We start from the raw sequence: 24,359 nt of genomic DNA, 5'->3' as shown, positions 1-24,359 counted from the left end.
CATCTGCAAATGGGGAAAATTTTATTTCTTCCTTACCAAATTGGATGACTTTTATTTCCCTTTCGTGCCTTATTGCTCCGGCTAGGACTTCCAGTAAATATTGAATAAGAACAGTGATAAAGGGCATCCTTGTCTGGTTCTCACTCTCGAGGGGAATGCTTTCAGTCTCCCCATTGAGAATAATCTTGGCTGTTGGTTTGTATATATGCCCTTAATTATGTTGGCGAATTTCCTTTCTATTCCTACTTTGCTGAGAATTTTTATCAGGAATGGGCGTTCAATTTTACCAAATGCCTTTTCTGCACTGCTTGATCTGATCGTGAGATTCTTTTCCTCTGTTTTTGTGGTGTATTATGTTGATCGATTTTCTAAAGTGGATTCATCCTTGCATACTTGGTATGAATCCCACTTGGAAATGATTTTTTTTAATATGGCGTTGGGTTCTATTGGCTAGGATTTTGTTGAGAATTTTTGCATCTATATTATGAAGGATTTTGGTCTATTATTTTCTTTTTCAGTGGTGTCTTTGCCTGGCATTGATATCAGGATTATGCTTGCTTCATAGAATGAATTTGGGAGTATTCCATCCTTTTCTATGTTCTGGAATAGTTTGAGTAGAATTGTTGTCAGCTGTTCTCTGAATGTTTGGTAGAATTCTCCAGTGAAGCTGTCTAGGTCAGGACTTTTTTGTTGTTGTTGGGATTTTTTTTTTTTAATGACCTCTTCAATTTCTTCTTTTGTTATGGGTCTGGTCAAAGGTTTTCATGTTTTTAAATTATTTGATGTACTGCTAAATTGGTCTCCAGAACAGCTGATGCTATCAGGGTTATCCTGGGGCCTCAGGCTACAACGTCAATGGCCAACTGCTCTACAATTCTTGCCCGTGTGGGGCCCCCTCCTCATTCCCTTCTCCTCCTAAGTCATTCCTCCTTTGTGTTAGGCCTTTCTTCCCAACCCCTTTGTATGCTTGGGCCCAGTTCTTTTAGAATGTCCCTCATCTCCACCTAAGTAACTCTACTCATCTTTCCCACTCTTTCTTGGGAGTTAACCCTGACTAATATCACCCTTCAAGGCCTTCGCTCTTCTTAATCCCTATTATTGTGTTTGTCACATTGTATTACAGTCGATTATGTCTGACTCCAGTTTGTCCATTGTACTATGTACTCCCTGAGGGCAGGAATAATAAATACAACAGAAATGATCGAATGAGTAGCAGCTGTCATGTAAGCAGCCCTTCCTCCACGCAAAACATCATGCTAAGTGCTTCCACAGGGACTGTCTTGCTTGTCTCTGCATTCCCAGGGTCCAGGACAGTTCCCAGCAAGGAGCGAATGCTCAAGACATGTTAGTTGAGTCAATGACAGAAAGCTATGCTTCTGGGACCTAGACAAAGGACAAGGCTGCCCACCCTGCCCCAAACAAGCCCACCAGCTCACTGATAACACGTGGCCATTTGGGGGGAAAAAAAAAACCCTACAACTCGGAACAACCAGAACAGAAATAAAGTGAATGCTTACGCATTGTGAAAAACGTAACCAATGTCACTGAACAATTTGTGTAGAAATCGTTAAATGCGAACCTAAACTGCTGTGTAAACCTTCACCAAAAACACAAGTAACAACAACAACCATGTGCCAGATGCTTGCCTATGTACAAGAGCATAGCAGTAGACCATATACTGCCAAATATTGCCAAAACAAAAACCCTACAACTCACTTTCCTAAGAGCATCCAGGGTGATCTTTTAAAATTCTAAATCAGATCGAGCCACTCCCTGTTTGGAATCTTCCAGTGGTTTCCCACCGCACTTGGAATAAAACCCAAGCAAGTTATCGTGGCCTCCTTAACTCAGCTCCTGCTTTCTGCACTGACCTAATCTCCTATTCTTTTTCTCTCACTAGACTCAAGTCATACTGATTCTGTTTTTTTAAGAAACACTTACTGAGCTCTTACTATGTGCACTATTCTAAGTACTTTACATGTTACCTCATGTAACCCTCGTAATAACCCTCTGAGGTAGGTGCTATTATAAGCTCCATCTTTTTTTTTTTTTTAATTTTTATTGTGCTTTAACTGAAAGCTTACAAATCAAGTCAGTCTCTCAAAAATTTATATACACCTTGCTATATATTCCTAGTTGCTCTCCCCCTAATGAGACAGTACACTCCTTCTCTCCACCCTCTGTTTCTGTGTCCATTCAGTCAGCTTCTGACTCCCTCTGCCCTCTCATCTCCCCTCCAGTCAGAAGCTGCCCACATAGTCTCATGTGTCTACTTGATCCAAGAATCTCACTCCTCACCAGCATCATTTTCTATCTTATAGCCCAGTCCAATCCTATATGAAGAGTTGGCCTTGGGAATGGTTCCTGTCTTGGGCTAACAGAAGGTCTGTGGACCATGACCTCCAAGGTCCTTCTAGTCTCAGTCAGACCATTAAATCTGGTCTTTTTATGAGAATTTGGGGTCTGCATCCCACTGCTCTCCTGCTCCCTCAGGGGTTCTCTGTTGTGTTCCCTGTCAGGACAGTCATCAGTTGTAGTCGGGCACCATCTAGTCCTTCTGGTCTCAGGCTGATGCAGTCTCTGATTTATGCGGCCCTTTCTGTCTCTTGGGCTCATAATTACCTTGTGTCGTCGGTGTTCTTCATTCTCCTTTGATCCAGGTGGGTTGAGACCAATTGATGCATCTTAGATGGCTACTTGCTAGCATTTAAGACCCCAGATGCCACTCTCCAAAGTGGGATGCAGAATGTTTTTTTAATAGATTTTATTATGCCAATTGACCTAGATGTCCCCTGAAACCATGGTCCCCAAACCCCTGCCCTGCTATGCTAGCCCTTGAAGCATTTGGTTTATTCAGGGAACTTCTTTGCCTTTGGTTTAGTCCAGTTGTGCTGACCTCTCCTGTATTATGTGTTGTCTTTCCCTTCACCTAAAATTGTTCTTGTCTACTATCGAATTAGTGAATACCCCTCTCCCTCCCTCCCTCCCCACTCTCATAATCATCAAAGGATATTTCCTTCTGTTTAAACTATTTCTTGAGTTCTTATAACAGTGGTCTCATACAATATTTGTCCTTTTGCAACTAATTTCACTCAGCATAATGCCTTCCACGTTCTTCCATGTTATGAACTGTTTCACAGATTCATCATTGTTCTTTATCGATGCGTAGTATTCCATTATGTGAATATACCATAATTTATTTATCCATTCATCCACTGATGGGCACCTTGGTTGCTTCCATCTTTTTTCTATTGTAAACAGGGTTATGAACATGGGTGTGCATATGTCTGTTCGTGTAAAGGCTCTTATTTCTCTAGGATATATTCCAATAGTGAGATTGCTTTTTAAGGAGGCGCCATATCAATTTCCAAAGTGGTTGTACGATTTTACATTCCCACCAGCAGTGTATAAGTGTTCCAATCTCTCCACAACCTCTCCAATTTATTAGTTTGTGTTTTTTGGATTAATGCCAGCCTTGTTGGAGTGAGATGGAATCTCATCGTAGTTTTGATTTGCATTTCTCTAATGGCTAATGATCCTGAGCATTTCCTCATGTATTTGTTAGCTATCTGAATGTCTTCTTTAGTGAAGTGCCTGTTCATATCCTTTGCTCATTTTTTAATTGGGTTGTCTTTTTGTTGTTGAGTTTTTGCAATATCACGTAGATTTTAGGGATCAGATGCTGATCAGAAAAGTCATAGGTAAAAAGTTTTCCCAGTCTGTAGGTAATCTTTTTACTCTTTTGGCGAAGTCTTTGGATGAGCATAGGTACTTGATTTTTAGGAGCTCCCAGTCATCTAGCTTCTCTTCCAGTATTTGTACGCTGTTAGTAATGTTTTGTATACTGTTTATGCCATGTATTAGGGCTCCTGGCATTGTCCCTATTTTTTCTTCCGTATCTTTATCATTTTAGATTTTATACTTAGGTCTTTGATACATTTTGAGTTAGTTTTCATGCATGGTGTGAGGTACAGGTCTTATTTCATTTTTTTCAAGATGGATATCCAGTTATGCCAGCACCATTTATTAAAGAGACTGTCTTTTCCCCATTTAACTGACTTTGTGCCTTTGTCAAATATCAGCTGTTCATATGTGGATGGATTTATGTCTGGATTCTCAATTCTGTTCCATTGGTCTATGTATCATTGTTGTACCAGTATCAGGCTGTTTTGACTTCTATGGAGGTATAATAGGTTCAAAAATCAGGTAGTGTGAGGCCTCCCACTTTGTTCGTCTTTTTCAGTAATGCTTTATTTATCTGGGGCCTCTTTGCCTTCCATGTGATGTTGGTGATTTGTTTCTCCATCTCATTAAAAAATGTCATTGGAATTTGGATTGGAATTGCATTTTATCTATAGATTGCTTTTGGTAGAACGGACATTTTTACAACATTGAGTATGATCTCCATCTTACACATACAGATACTAAAGCATGGACAGACTAAGTAACTTGTCTAAGGTCACACCATTAATAGTTCGCAGATCTGGCACACAAAGCCCATGCTCTTAGCCAGTGAACTATTAGTTTCTGACTGGAAGAAAGCAAACCTTCAGTCTCACTCAGGGTTTTTGAGGTTGTAGCTTCCTGCGTTAATAATAATCAACACAAGGCTGAGTCTCAAAATGTGAAGATAATTCATATCCCCATTGTTTGCCTTGTCTACCTCTGTCACCAGCTACCTATGTAGTGTTTTCTCTATTACACTAACTACCCAGAGTTAGGTCTTTTTTTTAGGTCTTTACAGAACAACTGCCTGTACAGCCCTCTTCTGTACATCCGTTTCCCAAAGCTGGGGTCTTCACAAGTTAGGACTCTTGTCTTTTTAATCAACTGCCAAAGAGGGAGACACCAGGCTCTGCTGGCCCTCACTGCCCCCAGTGGGTTCAATAATTCACTAGAATGACTCACAGAACTCATAGAAAGGAATGTATTCACTATCACCTTTTCAATGTAACCACAAAAGGACATACAAGAAGAGATGCATAGACGAGGTCTGGGAGGAGCGTTCGGCAGGGAGTTTCATGTTCCCAGGGGTGTGCTGGTCCTTCCACTGCATCATCAATCCAGAGGCTCAAAAGGAAGCTCTAAGGTCAGGGTCCTTTAGAACAGTTATTGGGGTCTCAATGTGTATCTACCAGGTGTGGTCCTTGGGCTCCTACCTCATTTACACTGTTTTAAGAAGAACAAAAACACCTTGCATTGCTGGGAAATTCCAAGGGCTATTTTCAGGAACTAAAGACAGGAGGCCAAATGGAGTTCTTTGTCCTACACACTACCTCTACCTAGAATGTTCTTTCCCAGTCCATCTCAGGCCTCCTCTTCTTCATCAAATCTCAGCTCAAGCATCACCTGAGGAAACCTTCCCTGCCTACTGGACTTAAACTAACCCAGTCACTCTCTACCACATGGTCCACTTTAATTCCTTGCATCCACTTACCAGTCTGATAGTCTTCTCATTATTTATGCATTTGTTTATTGCCTGACTCCTTCAACTAGAATGGAAGTACCAAGAGAGCAAGGATCTTTCCTGTCTCATCTACTGCTATATACTCATACCTAGACCAGCATCTGGCACGTGGTTGTTGTTGTTAGTTGCTGTTGAGTCAATTCTGACTCATGGAAGCAATCCTATGTGTGCAGAGTACAATTGCTCCACAAGGTTTTCAAGGCTGTGGCCTTTTGTTAGCAGACTGCCAGGCCTGCCTTCTGAGGTGTCTCTGGGTGGGTTTGAACCACTAATCTTTCAGCTAGTAGTCTATCACTTAACTGTTTGTGCCGCCCAGGAACTCCTGTTGGCACATGGAAGATCCTCGTAAATGTTTACTGAATGGAGAGTACCTCGACTCTGTAGTAGTCACAGTAATCACAGCAGTTGCTGTTACATTGTTAGGTGCTGTCAATTCTGACTCATACTGACCCAATGTGACAGAATAAAACTGCCCCGTGTGGTTTCCTAGGCTGTAATCTTTATGCCAGCAGATCACTAAGGCTTTGTCCTGCGGAGCCTCTGGGTGGGTTTGAAACACCAACCTTTTGGTTAGCAGCTGAGTGCTCAACCGCTGTGCCATCAGAGCTCCTAACCCCCAGGTATTCACTGAATGTATATACCCACCACTCTCTTTCTTTTTCTAATACCCCTGCCCTCCACATCTCAGCAGGACACCAGATAAGACACCACACTAGGCTTCTAGGTGCCAGAGGGCTCTCCCAGCCAGAGAGCTGAGATGCTGAGCAGACCAGCAGAAATCCAAGAGACACGTCTCACCTTAGTGGCCATAACATTGCATTTCCTCACTGAGATACTTGGACAGTCTGTGTTTAACATTATGGGACTGTCACATCGTGTTGTTTTTCTAATTAAAACCCTACATAACTCAGAAGCTTCTAAATGGCTGCATTTTGTAAGTTTCTTGGGTAAGGAGTGGAGTAAAGCAACATGTAAAAACCTCTTGAGAAAGCGCCAGCGGAAGGCAGAGAAGGGGAGGAGGGCACGGACTTTGGAGGTATGCCCAGGAACTGTTTATTAGCTGTATAGCCTTGGGCAGTCACTCCTTTTCCCCACTTGTAAAACAGGAATAAAAACGCTTACCTTGCAATGCTGTTGGGAGGTTTAGAAATGTTCGCAATATACCCTGGCTCAGGAAGGGCTTAATTAAATGGGAATTCTTTCCATACCCTTTTATACTACCAGCTTGCACACACAAAGGTGATATGCAACTAACTGTTCAGGTCCCCCAAAGGACATAAACGGCCCCAGGTAGACCAAGAACATGTTTCAGTCATCTTTAAATACCCACAGCCCAACCTGACCAAAGAAGGCCTTCTACAAAGCCTGTCGAACAGATAAATGAGAAGCCCAACACCAGTACTGACCGTGAGCAGTCAGCTTCCAACAAAAGCTGACTTATTTTAGTCCAGGAGAGGACAGTGGCAATCTGGCCAGTGGCTCAAGCGCTGGGTTGGCCTTGCTCAATTCCCCGGGCCCTACCAAAGGTAACACATGCCTTTGGCAGGGAAACCTCAGCTATCTTTGTCTTTTGCCATAGTGCCACCTAGCGAGGGCCTGGAGGCATTGCTGCCTACTTCTGGCAGTCACCGGGACCACTGCGACAGCCCTCGCTGTTTAGGCTTAGGTCGGGGAATGGGTTCCGCCGGAATTTGTCTCCTTCCATCTTACTGCCACGCTAATGGTTTAAGACTAGTGATATATTCCTTCCATGACTCCGTACAGGAAGCCCACATCGCCCTTCCCCAAACTAGTCCATGCCTGTGGGATCTGAAAAGCGCAAAGGGTTGATGATCGACTACCCCTCATACATTATCGATCGGCGATCTATCACACGACACTTCATGGTTTCCTCGCATCGAATCATCGGGAGTAGGTAAAGCAGCCATTATCCTCATCAGAGCCACTGCACAGATGAGAACAATGAGGCTCATAGGAAAAGTGGCTAGCCCAAGGTCACACAGCGAATTAGCCGCAAGGCCAGGACAAGAATCCAAGCCTCTTGTATCCAAGTCCCTAGTCCCTTCACCGACCACAACCCCCTCATTCGGTGTGGAGACACAGCACGATCATTCCCACGGTGGGCAGAGATTGGGGGACCCTCGGCCCTTGCGCCGCAGACCAGGGTGGGGGAGCAGGATAAAGGCGATACGGCAACGACCGTACTTCTCGTTCTTCCTCGTCTGCCCACCAAGGTCCCGGCGCCCTCGCCGCTGACTGAGAGCGGGGAATTAGAGACCCAGAGCAGAAAACACGGTCCCGCGCGGAGAGCCCCTGGGAGCACGCGGCGCCGGGTCACGTGAGCGAGGAGAGCCGCCGAAGGGCCGGCGTGCGCATGCACCCACGACGCACGCACGACGTATGTAAATACGCACCGAGGCGCCGAAGGAGGAGAGCCCGAAGCCCTGGTCACATGTAGGGGGTGGCTGGCGAGAGCCAGGGGGCGGGAAAGGCGGAGCGGTCACGTGAAAGGGGCCGGCCCAGGGAGATCACGTGAGGGGGGACGGGGGCGGGGCCGCCGCGGAGGGGAAGGCGGACGAGGAGGAGGGGCGCGCGCTTCCGGCGGCTGGGGGGGCCGGCGAGCGGAGGGGGGGGCCCTGTCCCGGAGGTGGCGGCGGCGCCATCTTGGCGAAGGGGGGATCAGGAAGTGCGGACCGCGGCGGCGGCGGCGGCGGCGGCGGAGCCCGGAGCGGAGGCCGGAGGCGCCCGGCCCGCCGGCCCCGGAGCGGAGCGGAGCGGAGGATGCAGCAGCCGCAGCCGCAGGGGCAGCAGCAGCCGGGGCCGGGGCAGCAGCTGGGGGGCCAGGGGGCGGCGCCGGGGGCCGGGGGCGGCCCGGGGGGGGGCCCGGGGCCGGGGCCCTGCCTGAGGCGGGAGCTGAAGCTGCTCGAGTCCATCTTCCACCGCGGCCACGAGCGCTTCCGCATTGCCAGCGCCTGCCTGGACGAGCTGAGCTGCGAGTTCCTGCTGGCTGGGGCCGGAGGGGCCGGGGCGGGGGCCGCGCCCGGACCGCATCTCCCCCCACGGGGGTCGGTGCCTGGGGATCCCGTCCGTATACACTGCAACATCACGGTGAGGATCCCCCATGCGTGCGCCTCTCTCGGGGCCCCTTGTCAGGGATCATCCCATACAGCTTTTTGCTCTCGAAGGACCTGGGAGGCCAAAGCCCCTGTCAGGGTTCGGCACCTTCCCACAGGTTACATACAGTTGTTTTTACTGGTTGAGGTCCTGTCGTGCACCTAGAATCTCTACCACTGTCTCCTGATAGCGAGAGACACCCCGACATACGGCGCCCCAACTACCCCTTTCCGCCAACCCACCCACCCACATCCCAAGATTCCTGATTTTGGCTCTTTTTGGCTGCTACTCCACCACTTTACCTTCCCACCTAAGAATGCCCCTTTCTCCCCCGACACACATCTCAAGGTTCCAGGCCTCTGCACTGACCCAGCTGGAAGGACCTGGCCCCCTTCTCAGTAGTTCTTTGACTTAGAATGTTGCCACCTGTGGGATCCCTGCCCAGGCAGACCTCCAGCAGCCCCATTTTGGTCTCTGAATTTCACCAAGTGGAGTTGGCAGTTCATTGACTCTTCTTTCCCTTCTTTAGATTCCTTTTTTTTTTTTTCCTGGTGTAACCTCTAACTCTCCTCTTCCTGCCCCAGCTGGTAGCAATTCTGCCACTCCCCTCCCTGTTCCCAGTGGATATCTCCAGTTGCCCTGGGTTGTTGCCTTTCCTGGTAATGATGGTGATGTGCAAGGGCCACCCCATTTATTGTGAGCAGTAACAGTTGCATTTCTCCCTAGTGAGCATCTAGGCACGCTAGACTAGACACCTTATATGTCTCCCACCTAGTCTGCTCTCAAACATCTCTTGAAGAAGGTTGGCTTTTGGGAATGTGGGACTGTCTGATACTGCATGGTACAGCACCTATATTGGTTGATACTACTTGCTGTGGTGGTGTTCTCCCTGCCGGGAGCAGTAGCTAGGGAGCCAGGGGAAAGCACTTTATCCAGGCAGGCTGACTGCTAACGGGAGTACTCTAGGGACAGAGAGACTTGTGAATTCTCTGGTATTTGGGGGCCTGAATCCAAGGTACATGGTTCTTGTTTTCTGTCTCTTTCCTCAGGTTTTAGGTTTCCTCAATCAAACCTGGACATGCCAGGTCATGAGCCAAGCCTCAGCTTGGGTGGGATGGTGCCCCAACAGAATTCATGTCCTGTTCCCTCCCCTGCCTCTCTTTGTTTTAACTAAAAAATTCAGAGGCTAGGAGGGCTTAGTCAGGTGAAGATTGAGCATCTTTGATTGCTTTTTCCTACAGCATTGAGGATTAGAGGCATGGCACAGCTCAGATTCCCAGTAGAAGTGGGTGATTCCCTTGGCATGTGTGGAAACCTCAAGAGTTCTTTGGTTTCTGAATTGTTTCCAGTTCCATAAGAGCAAGATTGTCACCATCTAGCTCCCCTTTCAGTGGACAGAGGCCATCTATTCTTTCTCCTTGGCAGGAAGTTAGTTTATAGAAAGGGTCCTCCGTCAGACTTCCTCTGGCCCCTGTAAGTGAAACTTGGCCTCAACTGGCCCCTTTGGTTTGGGTAGTGGGGGAGTCGGGTCAGGCTGCTGGGAATGTCAGTTTGGCATCGTGGCTCAGGAATGCTGGGAATGTCAACAGCGTAGGCTTCTTTCTCCCTGCCTGCCATGTGGAGCCCTAGAGCCCACGCTTGGACTGAGAGGGTGGCAGGTTTCCAAGGAAGAGGTTGGGGGAATTGGTCTTTGAGGGGCTCCGCCAGGGAAAGGAGGGGCTCTGCCAGGAAAAGAGCTCCTGATAGCCCTTTACTCTTAAGTTCTGGAGATACAATCTGGTTTTCGCCCCTTCTTCCCCAAGTAGTTAAAGTGAGCCGCAGTCTTTGTGCTTTTTTGACATCTGTGTGATTGTGATGAGATGATCCTTTCCTCAACTGGCTCTGGGGTTTGAAAAGCAGAAGGGTTGGAAGACTCTGTCTTGGGTGTGGAGAGAACCGCAAGTCTGGAACTTGTGTAGGCTGCACAGCAGACCAGGAGGCCTCCCTCACTAACAGCAGAGTTCAGCTGTGCTGCTCTCCCTGATTCTTACTCTCAAGGAAAGAAAAAGGTTTTAGGCTGCTTCTTGGAAAAGGTCCTCCCAGGGACATTTTCTCCCAGACTAGGATTTGTTGGGAAGTTGCTTGGTTAGGTACTGACCTACTGAGCTGGACTTTTCTGTGTGTGTTTGTGGGGAGGGTGGGTGGGCAGGCACACAGGCAAAATCTGGCTTTTCCCAGAGTCCCCCATTCTCACTGCTCTCCCTGCTCCTCCCTCAGGAGTCATACCCTGCTGTGCCCCCCATCTGGTCGGTGGAGTCCGATGACCCTAACTTGGCCGCTGTCTTGGAGAGGCTGGTGGACATAAAGAAAGGGAATACTCTGGTGAGGGGCCAGGGTGTTTGTGGGGGCAGGGGGTAACGTTTATTCCAATGAGGCCATGTCATGGGGAAGGGAGATGTATCTGGAGGTAGATGGTTAATGGGCTGGACACTTTGGGGCAGTCTCCTTAGGGGAGTTGGTTGCTGAAGGCAAAGGGAGATCCTGCACCAGCCCCAGGATTGGTCCTCCAGTAGCCTCATTCCCACAGTCATGTGGTCCATAAGGTTTAGAGAACTAGTTACCAGTTTGGGGCGTGAGCTCTTAGCTCAGCCATGTATGTGTTCAGATTGAAGAGGGGAAGGAATATTTGATGTCACTGTGGTCCCCTGCCCCCAGCTGTTGCAGCATCTGAAGAGGATCATCTCCGACCTGTGTAAACTCTATAACCTCCCTCAGCACCCAGATGTGGAGATGCTGGATCAGCCCCTGCCAGCAGAGCAGGTGAGCATCCGTAGGTCTCTGGGCCCTGTGGTACAGAGTCGCCACACTGACAAGCCTCAGTATGAACACCTGTTAATTGAGAAGACTCTGCAGTAGTTTCTCTCCACCCCCACCCACTCCAAACACATAGACATGTCCGGACATTCAGCCTCTTTCTGCTCCAGATGGGAATCTAGCTAAATGGGGTGCTAGTAGCTTCATATCTCCTAGCAAAATTCACTCTCACGGGCAGTCTCTCATGTTGAGAGGGAGGGGGAGTTTTTACCATTCTCTTAGCAGTGGCAGCTGGTGGCCATTGGGGACCCAGGCCCCTCGTTTAGAACGAAGAATGCAAGTCTAGAGAAAAATCAAGTAAAGGAGGGGTTTTGGGAAAATTAAAGTGGGATTTGTGTGGCAGATGACAGAAACCGCCATTTTCCTTCTCTTGAATTCTTTGGCATATGGTAGAAGAATAATGGGCCGGTAGCAGAGTCACTCCCTGGGCTGTTGCTTCCACTCTGGCTGGTGGAGAGGCTGGCAGCAGACCTGAAGGCTTGGGAGGAGGGCAGGGGCTGCATTCTAGGAAACCGCTGGGGCTCTGAGCTCCATCTTCCCCTCCTACTGCAGTGCACACAGGAAGACGTGTCTTCAGAAGATGAAGATGAGGAGATGCCAGAGGTAGGCTTGTTCCCTGAGGTGGCAGAAGCACTAGCATTGGTGGAAAGTTCTTTCAGTAAGCAGGATGGATCGCCCACTGTACAGATACAGAGCTTCAGACTAGAACTGGGGAGAGAAAAATAGCAAAGGCATAAAGACAGACTTCCTGACCTGGAGGAACACCAAGTGTAGGGGAGGAGACAGAGCACCCACATTCAACCACTGAAGACCGCTCAGAGTATCAGCAGGTGCAAATCTGTTCAAACCAAGTACTTGACGGGTTGCACAGACCTGAGTCTGTGTCGCAGATCTCCTCGTTGTGTTAATTGGGAGATAGTACCTAATCTCACCAAGATGCAGTTTTCTTTATCTATAAAATGGGACTTTAATATCTCTTGCCTTCAGTTTGTCCTAAAGATTGAATGAGGCATTGCACGTAAAATGCCTTGTGTAGTAGATGATAAGTTCTAAATAACTTATCTGATATATTCTTTATAAACAAATAATTTTGGAGGATATAATTTAATGGTTAAGAATTTGAATTTCAGAGCCGGGCAAAACTTGATTCAAGTCTTAGCTCTGCCAAGAGTTGCATGACTTTGGACATGATAATTATCCTCACTAGACCTTCCTCATCTGTAAAATGGGAATAATGATAGGCTAATGATATGGTGGTTCTAAGAATTAAATATTTGTCTTTAGTGTGTATAGCACCTAGTACAGTACCTGATATATAATAAACATTCAGTAATGTTTGCAATCAATGTAACAATTAGGAGGTAAGCATTATCACCTCCTGCCAGGGCAAGGAGGTCACTTTGTTTCCCAGCATTGGATTAATGTCTCAGGAACTGCAACTTTTGTTAACTTTGTAAGGGTCTTAGGTGTGGGGATACATGAAACTCATTTCTCCAGGGTAACAACGCTCTGTGCGCGCCTCGCCCCCAACACCTCACAGAGAGGGCTTTGACCCTGGACATGGGCTTCTTCCCTCCCTCCGCCACATGCACAATGAGCTGCTTACTCCCTTAGAGCAGGTGAATAAGGGGCTCGGTTCTTGACCACCACCTCCCTTTCTGGAGCTCCTTTCTCATTTCCATCTTGGCAGTGGAGTCTCTACCTACCTGATTCAGGGCCTGTACTTGGAGGTAAGGGAGGAGATTTATTAGGTTTCTCTTTCAGACCTGAGGTCCTGAGAACTCCTGAGTACCATAGTCACCTAGTGAAATAGGAGCTCCGAGTCTGTGTCAGGCCTCAGGCCAAAGTCATGCTGCTGGAATTAGGGAAGGGATTCTGCTGCCAAGGAAGAGTTTAGGGATGGCTGGAGCAGGTCGGTCTGAGGAACAAGAGGACTAAGTCCCTGCCTACTTTCCCCAGGTCCCTACTGTAGCTTTTGAGAGCTTAGTAAGAAAAAATTTGCCTTGTTCTTTTAGGTTGTAGAGCAAGGCTGGGAATTATCCCAGAAATGAAAAAGGTGTTGTGTTCACAGGCTGCTGGAGGGACTGCTGCCTCCTTAACTTGTGGGTCTAGGCCATGTGGGATTGGGAAGGTGATGACCGCCTTCACAGCCTGTGTTGGTTTCTTTCCTCTTCTGTTCTACCCCACACCTCTCCCAGGACACAGAAGACCTAGATCACTATGAGATGAAAGAAGAAGAGCCAGCTGAGGGCAAGAAGTCTGAAGATGATGGCATTGGAAAAGAAAACTTGGCCATACTAGAGAAAATTAAAAAGAACCAGAGGCAAGATTACTTAAATGTACGTGCCTTCTAGAGAGGCTGGGCAAAGTGGTTGGTGGGTACCAGCTGGGAGGTAGTAGGCCATCCCTTATCAGTATGGGGAGCAGATACGGATTATGAGTGTGCCTAATCCTTCCCTAAATCCCGGGTAAGCTGCCAGACTGCCCCCTAGAGTCAAGTACGTATGTCCCAGACCATGTGACCATGGGCTGTTCCTCTTGTCCCTACCTTGCAGGGTGCGGTGTCTGGCTCGGTGCAGGCCACTGACCGGCTGATGAAGGAGCTCAGGGATATATACCGATCACAGAGTTTCAAAGGCGGTGAGTTCATCTCAGAGGGGGCCTGAAGAGAGGTTTCTCATGGAGGAGGATATCGTGATGGGGAGGGGCCTCAGGAGGTTCTGGAATACATAGGTGCTTGTAAAGTTTTCAGGCTAAGAATGGAACTCCTCAGGCCAGTGGCTTGTCTATCTGGGGTGAACCTGGCACTTTTGGTCTTTTTCTCTCAGCCTGGGAAAGGGATCTGCATGAGGGTTGTTTACTTCCTGGACCATCCCAGTAACATGTCCTCTTCCCTTCTTCCAGGGAACTATGCAGTCGAACTTGTGAATGACAGTCTGTATGATTGGAATGTCAAACTCCTCAAGTGAGTGGGGATTCTGGGATTAGAAAGGAAGTTGAGGAGTGGTGTGAGTGGAGCTACTGTGGTGGGAGTCCCTAGGGCAGTCCCATCCAACATGTCGGTTACAGGGTGTTCTGGGAGTGGGTGTGGGTAGTGGTTTGTCCATCTACTGCTCGCCCACAGAAGTGGGGGCCGTCATGAGGCTCCTGGGCTGGGACCAGCAGCCTGAGCCCAGACTCCTTGCTTCATAGAGTTGACCAGGACAGCGCTTTGCACAACGATCTCCAGATCCTCAAAGAGAAAGAAGGAGCTGACTTCATCCTACTCAACTTTTCCTTTAAAGTAAGACCATCTTTCTTTCCAGTCCACCCCTCCCTGGCCTTGTCTTCCCTCTGCCTTAAGTGTCCTGGGGAGGCAGTGGCCTCCCGCCTCTGATTGTTGTCTCTCTCTCTCTCTCAGGATAACTTTCCCTTTGACCCACCATTTGTCAGGGTAGTGTCTCCAGTCCTCTCTGGAGGGTGAGTGGTTGGGAAAGGGGAGAGAGGGCAGCTTCTGTTGCAGAGGGTGAGGAAGGAACTTGGAGCTTTTGTCAGGTGCAGCTGACTAACCTTTCTTCTTCAGGTATGTTCTGGGAGGAGGTGCCATCTGCATGGAACTTCTCACCAAACAGGTGAGCCTGTTTCTGGCTTCTGGCTGAGTTGGGCAGGGCCAGGTTGAGCTTTACCACATCCACACACCCAGGGGCTGGGTGAGGGGCATAATGTGGCCCTGTGATTCTGCCAGGCAGGGCCTGCAACCACTGACCTGGGCACATGTGACAGCTGTGCTGCGATAAAGGGCAAGGGTCCTTCTAGAGATGCGCGCTTGCTTGCCTGGGAAACAGGTGTAAGTTTCCTCTGGAAACTGTCCTGACTGGTTTGCTTCTGTACCTCCATTACTAGGGCTGGAGCAGTGCCTACTCGATAGAGTCTGTGATCATGCAGATCAGTGCCACGCTGGTCAAGGGGAAAGCACGGGTGCAGTTTGGAGCCAACAAAGTAAGGAGCTTGGACTGGGCTGCTGGGGCTGGCCGAGTACAACACAGGCCACTGGTCAGCCAACGTTGACCTCTGAGGGACTGAGACAATAAGGCCCTGGGCTGGTGGCACTGCATGAGGGGGCCTGGGATGCCCACAATGCAACAGGGGCAGTCTAAGACTTGGGGAGGGCACAGGTCTGGAAAACCAAGGCTGTGGGACTGTGCCCCAAAGGGACCCCCCAAGTGGAGGCTACTAGCGTGCCAAGAGAGCACAGTGTTGGGAGCCAGGACTGCTGGGTCTCTGGGTGGCAGTCTATGGAATGTGAGGGCAGCTGGCCATGACCTGACGTGGTGGCTTCCTTTCCCCAGTCTCAATACAGTCTGACAAGAGCACAGCAGTCCTACAAGTCCTTGGTGCAGATCCACGAAAAAAACGGTGAGGCTGGAGCCAGAACTCAGGGATTCGGACACTTGCCAGGCCAGAGGTTTTTTCACTTCCAGCCAAATAGCGAGAACGCTTTCCTTTGGTTTCTGAGCCTTACCAACCATATCAAATCACAGCACCTGCCCTGTTCTCCAAAGAAGGGCTGGAGGTGGCTAACATCCACAGCCTCTTCTCCCAGAAAAGCACCGATGGGCATATCCTGTGTAGATTTGGTGCTGCCCCTCCTCCTGCCACCCTCTGAAAAGGCTCATCTAACTTCATCATCCCAGGTTGGGCACACCATTCTCCCTTGCTTTATGCTCTCCAGGTAGGTGGTTTCTCGGCGTCCCATGCACCACCTCACCCCCCGCCCCCTCCGCATCGGGCAGCCCTCCTAGGATCTTTTCATCTGAAATATGGGAGGTATCCTTAGTGATGAATGGTCGGGGCAGACTTCGGTCCCCACCTCCCTGACTGGGTTTTGTTCTGTTTGTTTGCAGGCTGGTACACACCCCCGAAGGAAGATGGCTAACCCTGGAGAGTCCTCCTCATCTTCCTTCCCCAGGCACCACTGGACCAATTACCTTTGAATGCTGTATTTGGATCTCACGCTGCCTCTGTGGTTCCCTCCCTCATTTTTCCTGGACGTGATAGCTCTGCCTATTGCAGGACAGTGATGGCTATTCTAAACGCTAAGGAAAAAAACACACAGAACTGTTTCAAATACTCAAGACTGACTTACAGACCAACCAACCACCTTGCTGGAACCCTTGCTAGCAGGCATTCTTATAAGAGAAACTTTCAGCCTCCTTATATTGCTGGAACTCAGCTGTGCTCCAGACTAGAGCCTCCTTACCTATGCTATGGATTTTTAATTTATTTTCTCTTATTTCATGTACACTGCTTTTTTTGGTTACAGTGTATGATGGATGTGTATGAAAAAAATGTATCTTTGGGAAAACAATTACAGTTTGTTAATTTGAAGATGCTAGTCTTGACTCATCTTTTTATTCCCACATCCCACCCCACCCCCATCCCCTGAACTACTTGGGAGGTGGGGGAGGGGTGCCAAGCCCACCATGGGTTTGCAGAAATGACAGAGGCTGCCCCTCACTGCTGAAGCAAGAGAACGGTGGAGCTGAAGCACACACCTTGGTCACCCTTGGTCTAGATTTCTCCTGAAGGCCTCTGGAGCAACTAGCACCTGTTCCCCTTGGAATGCAGCACCTGGCCTGCTAAACCACCATGCAGTGGGCTGAGACGTGATCTAAATTCCTAGGACTACTTTTCTAGTCGCTGAGATGTTTTCAGGCTTCTAGGAAAAAGAAAATGAGGCTTAAGAGGCTGCTTCATAGAATTGGTTTCAAATGAACTGAACGGGAGTGGGGGCAGTCTGCTACGTGTGTATGTGGCTTTTCTGATGGCGGCAAGGTGCTGGGTAGCTGGGTCTTCACTGCCCCCTCTGGTGCAGAAAGCAGCCCTAGCTAGCACTGAGTGGTGACTGTCAGTGATGACTTGGCTCACCTCCCTCCTTTGCTTCATTTGATCTTGTAAAAGAGGACACTGGCATAGGTGTGAAGGGGGTTGTTCGGCTTGGAGAACTGTGTGATTCTCTCAAGTCACTCCCACAAGGCAAGTCCAACTGGAAAGTGTTAGCTTGGGGGAAGAGGTTGTGTCCTCATCCCAGGCTCTGGGAATGTGAGGGGTAAGTGAGGTGGGGCGTCTGCTCTGAGAGAGCACTGTTGGTGCTGTGTTGGCTGTACCTGCTGATGTCAAAGTGTGGGCCTGGCTTCTGCTTAGAGCAGGTGCAGCTGCCTGCGCCTCCTTGTCAGTAGGCTGGCTTTGGAGCTGAGGCAGCCTCTCAGTAGAGTCTATGCCTAGAGACTGGATGATGAATGGGTTGGCAGAGGCCAGGGATGGCTAAGTGACGACCTGGTTATAGAAGTCCCAGACTTGGCCCAGCTGTCTGGAGTCCTGCCATGCTTTGAGCACAGCCGTTTTAACATTGGTCATTCCCTACCCACCCCCCCGCCACCCTTTTTTTTGAGGGATAGGGACGTCTTGCTATTGCTGGCGGACAGAGGGTTCGCCAGTCCCCCTCAATGCTGCTCTATCCACACCCACCAGATTCGGAGTGCTAATATGTGCTGAGGTTGGGATAAAGAGGGGACACAAGGGGAGAATTCATTCCCTGGAGCCGAGATCTGGTTTTCAAGGCCTCTGGCTTCCTTCTGAACTTATCACCAGCCCTGGCTGGAATGCAGATTGTGTTTTTAGTAGTGTGTACTGTGAGCTGTCCTCTGTATAATGTATTTTGTAATGTATTTTTCTCATCTACCAAAGGATGAAACAAATAAAATTATTTAAATAGTCTGGCTTCTAATAAAATTATTTAAAGAAATAATTGGGTTCACATTCACTTGACGTGAAGGAAAATGCTAGCTCCTGCGAGCTCGAGCTAACGCCAACAAGAGAACCCTCCATTTTTCTTGTCAAATACTCCCTTTTATGACCTTAAGTTTAAAGTTATAATAAAGTTGCAAAGCATAAAAGAAGAATCAAGGCCATATTGTTGCCGTGAACCTATTCTCTCCACTGAGAGGGCAAAGAGAGATGAAGCAGAGTCGTTACCCAACACCTCGGGAGTGCATCTCTAGCCCAGGCGGGGCGTGCCTGGCCCAGAGCCCACAGCCTGGGAGCTGAATGAGCAGATGAAGCAGACAACAGCTTCTCAATCTCTCTGCAGGGGTTTTAGAGGGCAGGGATGCAGACGAGGGTCCAGAAAGAGGTATCAGTCACCCCAAACTGGTGAAACACACCGTTTATTTGCCAAGGTGATGGCTCACTGGTTAATGCTCTCTACTTGGTTCTACGTTCAACACCAGGAAAACTAGGCAGTGGGCTCCTGTGCCATCCAGAATCCATTAGGGCAGCTTAGATTGTGCTCTGGGGTGCCAATGAGTGATGCAGGGAGGAACACAGGGGCTGCCTGAGGCTTTCAGCCTAATGGGAGCTCCCTACGTTTAGTTCAAGCGTCCATGCTGAATTGGGGAAGCTGATAAATTAAGACTTCACCCTCTCCTTGAGTGGTGAGCTAAAGATGAAGACAAATGAGAATCAAATCCATCTGGGGCACCAGTTTGGCCTTTTTCATCCCCGGGGCCTCAAGCGCTAAAGGGATACAAAGGGGCCGAGCGAGGCCGGCTCTGGACCTGAGGCGGACAGAAGAGGTGACAAGCTGATTGTAGCCCTGCTATTTAAACTCTTGAAACTTCAGGATGTGCAACTAGAAGAGAAAGAGAAAGTCCTGGTGAAGGGAGGCGTGTCCACAGCCAGCCCACCTGCTGCCCCAGATCACCTCGGTCTGTGCTGTCTAGGGGAGTGGCAGGTAAAGCCATGGTCCCCAGGCCTGGGCACTGACCTGCAGCCAAAACTCCAGGCTGGCAGGGGAGAGGGGCCAGCCAATTTAGATACAGGGGCGGTTACCTCCAAGTTCAAAGCGCCAGTGATTTTCCCTTTCAGGATGCGATGGATAACCTGATGGGAACTCAGAATGTCTACAAAACAAAACCAAACAACAAAATCTCAGTGGCGCTTGATTGGGCAAGAGCTGCAAGGGCGGGGAGAAGCCTGAGCTGCACAGAGGTGCTCTGGCTGCCTGGTCAGCTCCCACCAACAAGTCCCTGCCGGTTAGTGCTGACTCCTCCATGCAAGGGTAAAATGAGATAATAAGCATGGAAGAGGTGAGAGGGAGAGGACAAAGTATGAGCACATGAAAGGAGGTGGCATTATTACTGTTGTTAAAATAATTACAGGGGATCTGAGACCTTACATTCTCTAACGAGAAAGTCTACTGGGGATGGAAAATTGTGTTCCCTCAACTCGGCTCCAAGGGTGCCTCTTCTAAGAGAGAGAGGGGGCTGCACCATGAGGGCGCGCATTCTCACACGCTGGAACCAGGGAGGTCAGGGAGCTGCCCGGAAGTCCTCCCCGTGTCTGGCCACACCCCCCAAATCTGGGACTGTCTGTCATATGAGCAGTCAGCCCTAGGGTCAATCCCTGGCTGTGCCGTTTCTTGCTATGAAACATGAGGAAGGTCCTTTCACTTTCAGAGTTACTTTCCTCCTCCTCCATAAAAGGAGGAAATGATACGCCTGTCTGACGTATCCCGCAGGGCTGTCTCAAAGTCCAAGCAAGAGGCGTGCACACTTCTGACAGAGGGCCATGTCTGGCCTGGATCCTCTGACCTTTTCCAGCAGGCTGGGGAACTGCTCTTCAGGGTAGGGGGCTCCTCTTCTCAGTGCCTGCCCAAAGCTCAGGACCCCTAGCTACCCCGTTACTCCCTGTGCAGTGGCCCTCCTCACATGCAGTGACCCAAGATGACCTCTGGGTGGTGCTCCCTGACCACTGGGCACAAAAGCACCAGAGAGCCCATCAGCCTCCCAGGGGGCCAGGACCCAGCAGTTTTGGGAGCTACTTTTCCACATTACTTCATGAGTAGGAAGGTAGGTAGGCAGGTGTGTGTGTCTCACCAGCTTTACTTCTGCCACCGCTCCTGACCTTCCAAAGCATTCTTACATCCTTTTACATTTCGCCTAACCTCAGTCTTCAGAGGGGAAAGGGTAAAGACCAGCCTCTCCATTTCACAGATGTGGAAACTGAGGCCCCAACAGGCATCTAGACCTAAAGTAACGGCAAATTAGAAGACCCCAAGTCCAGAGCTCTAACCTCTACCACTGGTTTTCAAATTCTAGTTTTCTTCTACTGCAGAATCTTTTTAAATGAAATCTTAAAGACGCCACCAGGTTTTCCACATAAAACTTGGTATATGTGAAACAGATACGTACTGAATGGCTCTAGCAGAAGCAGGGTGGGAGGCCTGCCCTCCCTCCTCCCATCCAGAAACCCAGCCTTTGGGCAGCACCTGACGTCCCTCTTGGGATCCTGGAATCAAAGAGCCCAGGTGTGAAAACCACTACTCAAGAGGCAGCTTTGCTGGGGGCAGATGCTGAAAACTGGGGTTAGAGCAGAAGAACAGAGGGTGAAGGGAGCCCCAAGTGCCTCAGCTGCTCACCATACCATTCTCCACAGAGGGCCCAGAAGCAGGGACCACATCTCTGTCTCTGAAACCCTAGCCAGGGAGGCGGGAGCCATCTTACCTTTCTCCAGCATGAAGGGCTGAGTCAGAGGTGGGATGGCCCAAAAGTCGTCGCTGTCCAGGCTGCGCAGGGACTGCACCGGGATGGTGGCAGACTGGCCAAAGTCGATGAACATCACCACCGCCCAGGCGTCCACCCGGTCGATCACCCAGCACCTGGCCAGGGGCGGGGGAGAGGCAGAGAGGACGCTGCTCCATCTACAGTGGTCACCAACAAGGAGGGCTGGAAGGGCAAGGCTAAAGGAGGAGCAGCGAGTGTCTTTTGCCTTCCCCCTTCCTGGTGGGGAGGTGATAATAAGCGGAGACAATCTTGAGAGGAAGCAGCAGGAAAGGAACCAGGGTCCAAAGGAGGGAGAAGCACAGAAGCAAAGGGCAGCTTTGCCTGCGGGCCTCTCCCATGCCCTCCTTCCACCCCTGCTCGGGTTCACACCTGTTCCAGGCCCATCCGTAGTCGCCCAGGTAGTACTCAGCCAGACAGCGGGTCCCGCGCTGCACAGCTGAGGCATCCAGGTAGGGCTGCTGCTCCTCCGCCTCAGCCAGGGCGCTGAACAGCACCTCCATGTTCTGCTGCAAGTTCTGAAGGTTGCACAAACACACCGGCCTTGCCGCCTGCATCACACCACACACCTGTCTCTACCACTGCCACCTGTTACGTCAGTCCCGCTAACCTGTCCCAAAGGAACCAAAAGCACGAGGTGGGAGGGAGAAGGACGCTGAAACCGGGGCCCAGGCTGCGGTCATTCTGGATGTCTAGCACCAACTGGCCCCATCACCACGTTCCTCCCAGGAAGGCCCCCAGAGAAAGCACAGAAGCCCAAGGGCACCAAGGGTACCTCAGTGACAGGCATGGCCCAGAAGAATGGGGTCTGAGGGATGACACTGGTCACCAGCAGCCCCACCTCCCCACAGAGGTGGTGGACAGTGGCCAGCCAGCTCAGGTCCTGGAAGCAATCCCTCAGCAGCAGCACCAGGAAGGATCCTCTACAAGGAAAGCAAGGGGAAGGGGATGGGCGTGAGTGAGTGAACTCACCCAAGGCCTGTCCTGTGGGATGCTGGGCTGGCCATAGGCACGAGAGTCACCGTAAGCAGAGAATCGTGCGTACTTCCGCCAAGGCCGGGGGTGGTGCCGGACAAGCACACAATAATCATAACGCACAGGGGAGGAAATGAAGCACCACGCCAGGGAACTGGGGTTGGCGAGTTTGGAGGGGGCATGCAGCAGAGAGAAACAAAACCACATCAGGGAACTCCATTGAGAGACATGGGCAAAAGCCCTGGCTGGGCTGCTTTCGATGGAACCTGCTGAAGTGATTCATGGAAACCCTGGTGCCATAGTGGTTAAGTGCTACGGCTGCTAACCAAAAGGTCGGCAGTTTAAATCCACCAGACGCTCCTTGGAAACTCTATGGGGCAGTTCTACTCTGTCCTATAGAGTTGCTGTGAGTTGAAATTGAGGCAATAGGTTTGGTTTTTTTTTTTTTTTTTTTGGTTAAAGTGATTCATCAGCCTCTGGAGGATGAAAATGCAGACTGTCCACAATCCAGCATATGTTTTAAATCCCAAAATAACTCCTCCCAGTGCTTAAGCACATCCCTCTACTAATTTTCTTACCTGGCTAAGTAACATGTGGTTAGCAAGGCGAACCTGCTGCTTTTAAAAATAAAACAAAAGCCACTCATCCTATCACATTTCAATTCAAAAAGAGGATTCTGGCATCTCGGACACTAAGAGTGGTGTCCGGTGTTAAAGAAAAGCAGAAGGGGTGGTAGGCACGATTATCTCATGGCATCCGGCGTAGGGAACAGTCACAGGCCTTCACTGTACATGACTGGAAATGGATTTTGTTTTTTAGGCATTTAAGATTACACAGTTAATTTATTAATTCCAACTGGGATAAGTGTTATGAAGGAGATTGCTGGGTGCTGGCAAAGGGGATACAGGGCATCCTCAGAACTGAACATACCCCAGGATACCGCACTTTAAAAAGAAAAAAAAAAAAAACAGGTATTTTTCAGTTTTAAAATTCTCCTAATGGTTTTATTTATTTTAAATTGTTATTAAAGCTACATATTAAAAAAAATACATATTAGCATAGTTTAATGAGCAAAATCAGCCATTTCAAAAAGTAAGTCTCCTAACCTTACTCCCCCCAAGACAACCACTTTATACCCTTCTAGCTAATTCTTTTAGCATTTACTTCAAATCCCTAGAACGTTTATACTGCTTCTTGATTTATATTACTTTTTTTTTTTACCTTTATCTGCATTTTTTTTTTTTTTTTTTTTGCCGTTAACTTCCCCCAGCCCCTGCTAACCACTAATCTTCTGGTTTGTATGCATTTGACTACTCTAGACATGTCGTGTAAGTGGGATCATATAAGGGACAAATGTCCTTTGTGTCTGGTATAGCTGAATAATATTCCATTGTATGACTAGACCACACTTACTTTACCCATTCATCTGTTGAAAGCACTTGGGTTGTTTCCACCTTTTAGCTACTGTGAATAATGCCACTATGAACATTGGCGTACTGTTTGAGTCTCTGCTTTCAAGCCTCTTGGGTATATACATAAGAGTGGAAATGTTGGTCGTATGATAATTCCATGTTTAACTTTTTGAGAAACTGCTAAATGGTTTTTCACAGAGGCTGAATCACTTTACATTCCCGCCAGCAATGGATAAGCATACCAATTTTTCCACATACTCACCAACACTTAATTTTCGGTTTTCTGGTAACAGCCATCCTAACTCGTTGCTGTCAAGTCAATTCTAACTCATACCAGCCCTACAGGACAGGGCAGAAGTGCGCCCTAGGGTTTCAAGGCTGTAATCTTTATGGAAGCTGACTGCCAGATCTTTCTCCCATGGAGCAGCCGGTGGGTTCAAACTGCCAACCTTATAGTTAGTAGTTGAGCACTTACCTGCTGCACAACCAGGACTCCAGTAGCCATCCTAGGGGGTGTGAAGTAGTATCTCATTGTGGTTTTGATTTGCATTTCCCTATCACAAAGCCACAGTAATCAAAATAGTGTGGTACTGGTATAACATGGACATACAGACCAATGGAACAGAATTGAGAAATAAACTAATACATCAATGACCAACTGATTTTCAACAAGGGTGCCAAGTCCATTCAACAGGGAAAGAATAGCCTCTTCAACCAATGGTGCTGGGAAAACAGGATTTCCACATATACAAGAACGAAGCTGGACCCACACTGCACAACTAATGACTAATTCTGAACAACTTTTTATATGTTTATTGGCCATTTGTTTATCTTCTTTGGAGAAATGTCTATTCAAGACCTTTGCCCATTTTTTAATTGGGTTGTCTTTTTGTTCTTGAGTTGTAGGATATTAAACCCTTATCTGATACAGTTTCCAGA

General features: G+C 48.9%; 2 protein-coding genes across 2 annotated transcripts; one reads left to right on the top strand and one right to left on the bottom strand.

The window, feature by feature from the left end:
• Positions 1-8,233: 8,233 nt before the first annotated feature.
• Positions 8,234-16,801, top strand: UBE2Q1 (ubiquitin conjugating enzyme E2 Q1). Its single transcript, XM_010594787.2, has 13 exons — positions 8,234-8,575; positions 10,838-10,942; positions 11,276-11,380; positions 11,987-12,037; positions 13,633-13,773; positions 13,990-14,074; positions 14,339-14,399; positions 14,627-14,717; positions 14,835-14,893; positions 14,997-15,045; positions 15,317-15,412; positions 15,763-15,829; positions 16,318-16,801. Exons 1-13 carry the CDS (start codon positions 8,249-8,251, stop codon positions 16,347-16,349), a joined length of 1,269 nt encoding a protein of 422 aa, XP_010593089.2. The 5' UTR covers positions 8,234-8,248; the 3' UTR covers positions 16,350-16,801.
• Positions 16,802-17,875: 1,074 nt separating this feature from the next.
• TDRD10 (tudor domain containing 10) lies at positions 17,876-23,952 on the bottom strand. The gene is made up of 6 exons (XM_064279998.1): positions 23,896-23,952; positions 21,809-22,042; positions 21,406-21,551; positions 20,977-21,131; positions 19,304-19,374; positions 17,876-19,103 (listed from the first exon to the last, which is right to left on the bottom strand). Exons 1-6 carry the CDS (start codon positions 23,950-23,952, stop codon positions 19,071-19,073), a joined length of 696 nt encoding a protein of 231 aa, XP_064136068.1. The 3' UTR covers positions 17,876-19,070.
• Positions 23,953-24,359: the final 407 nt, after the last annotated feature.

Source organism: Loxodonta africana, chromosome 3 (genome assembly GCF_030014295.1).
Source record: "Loxodonta africana isolate mLoxAfr1 chromosome 3, mLoxAfr1.hap2, whole genome shotgun sequence".
Lineage (NCBI taxonomy): Eukaryota > Metazoa > Chordata > Mammalia > Proboscidea > Elephantidae > Loxodonta > Loxodonta africana.
Note: the sequence above shows the minus strand (reverse complement) of the source record. Positions and strands in the feature narration are given on the sequence as shown.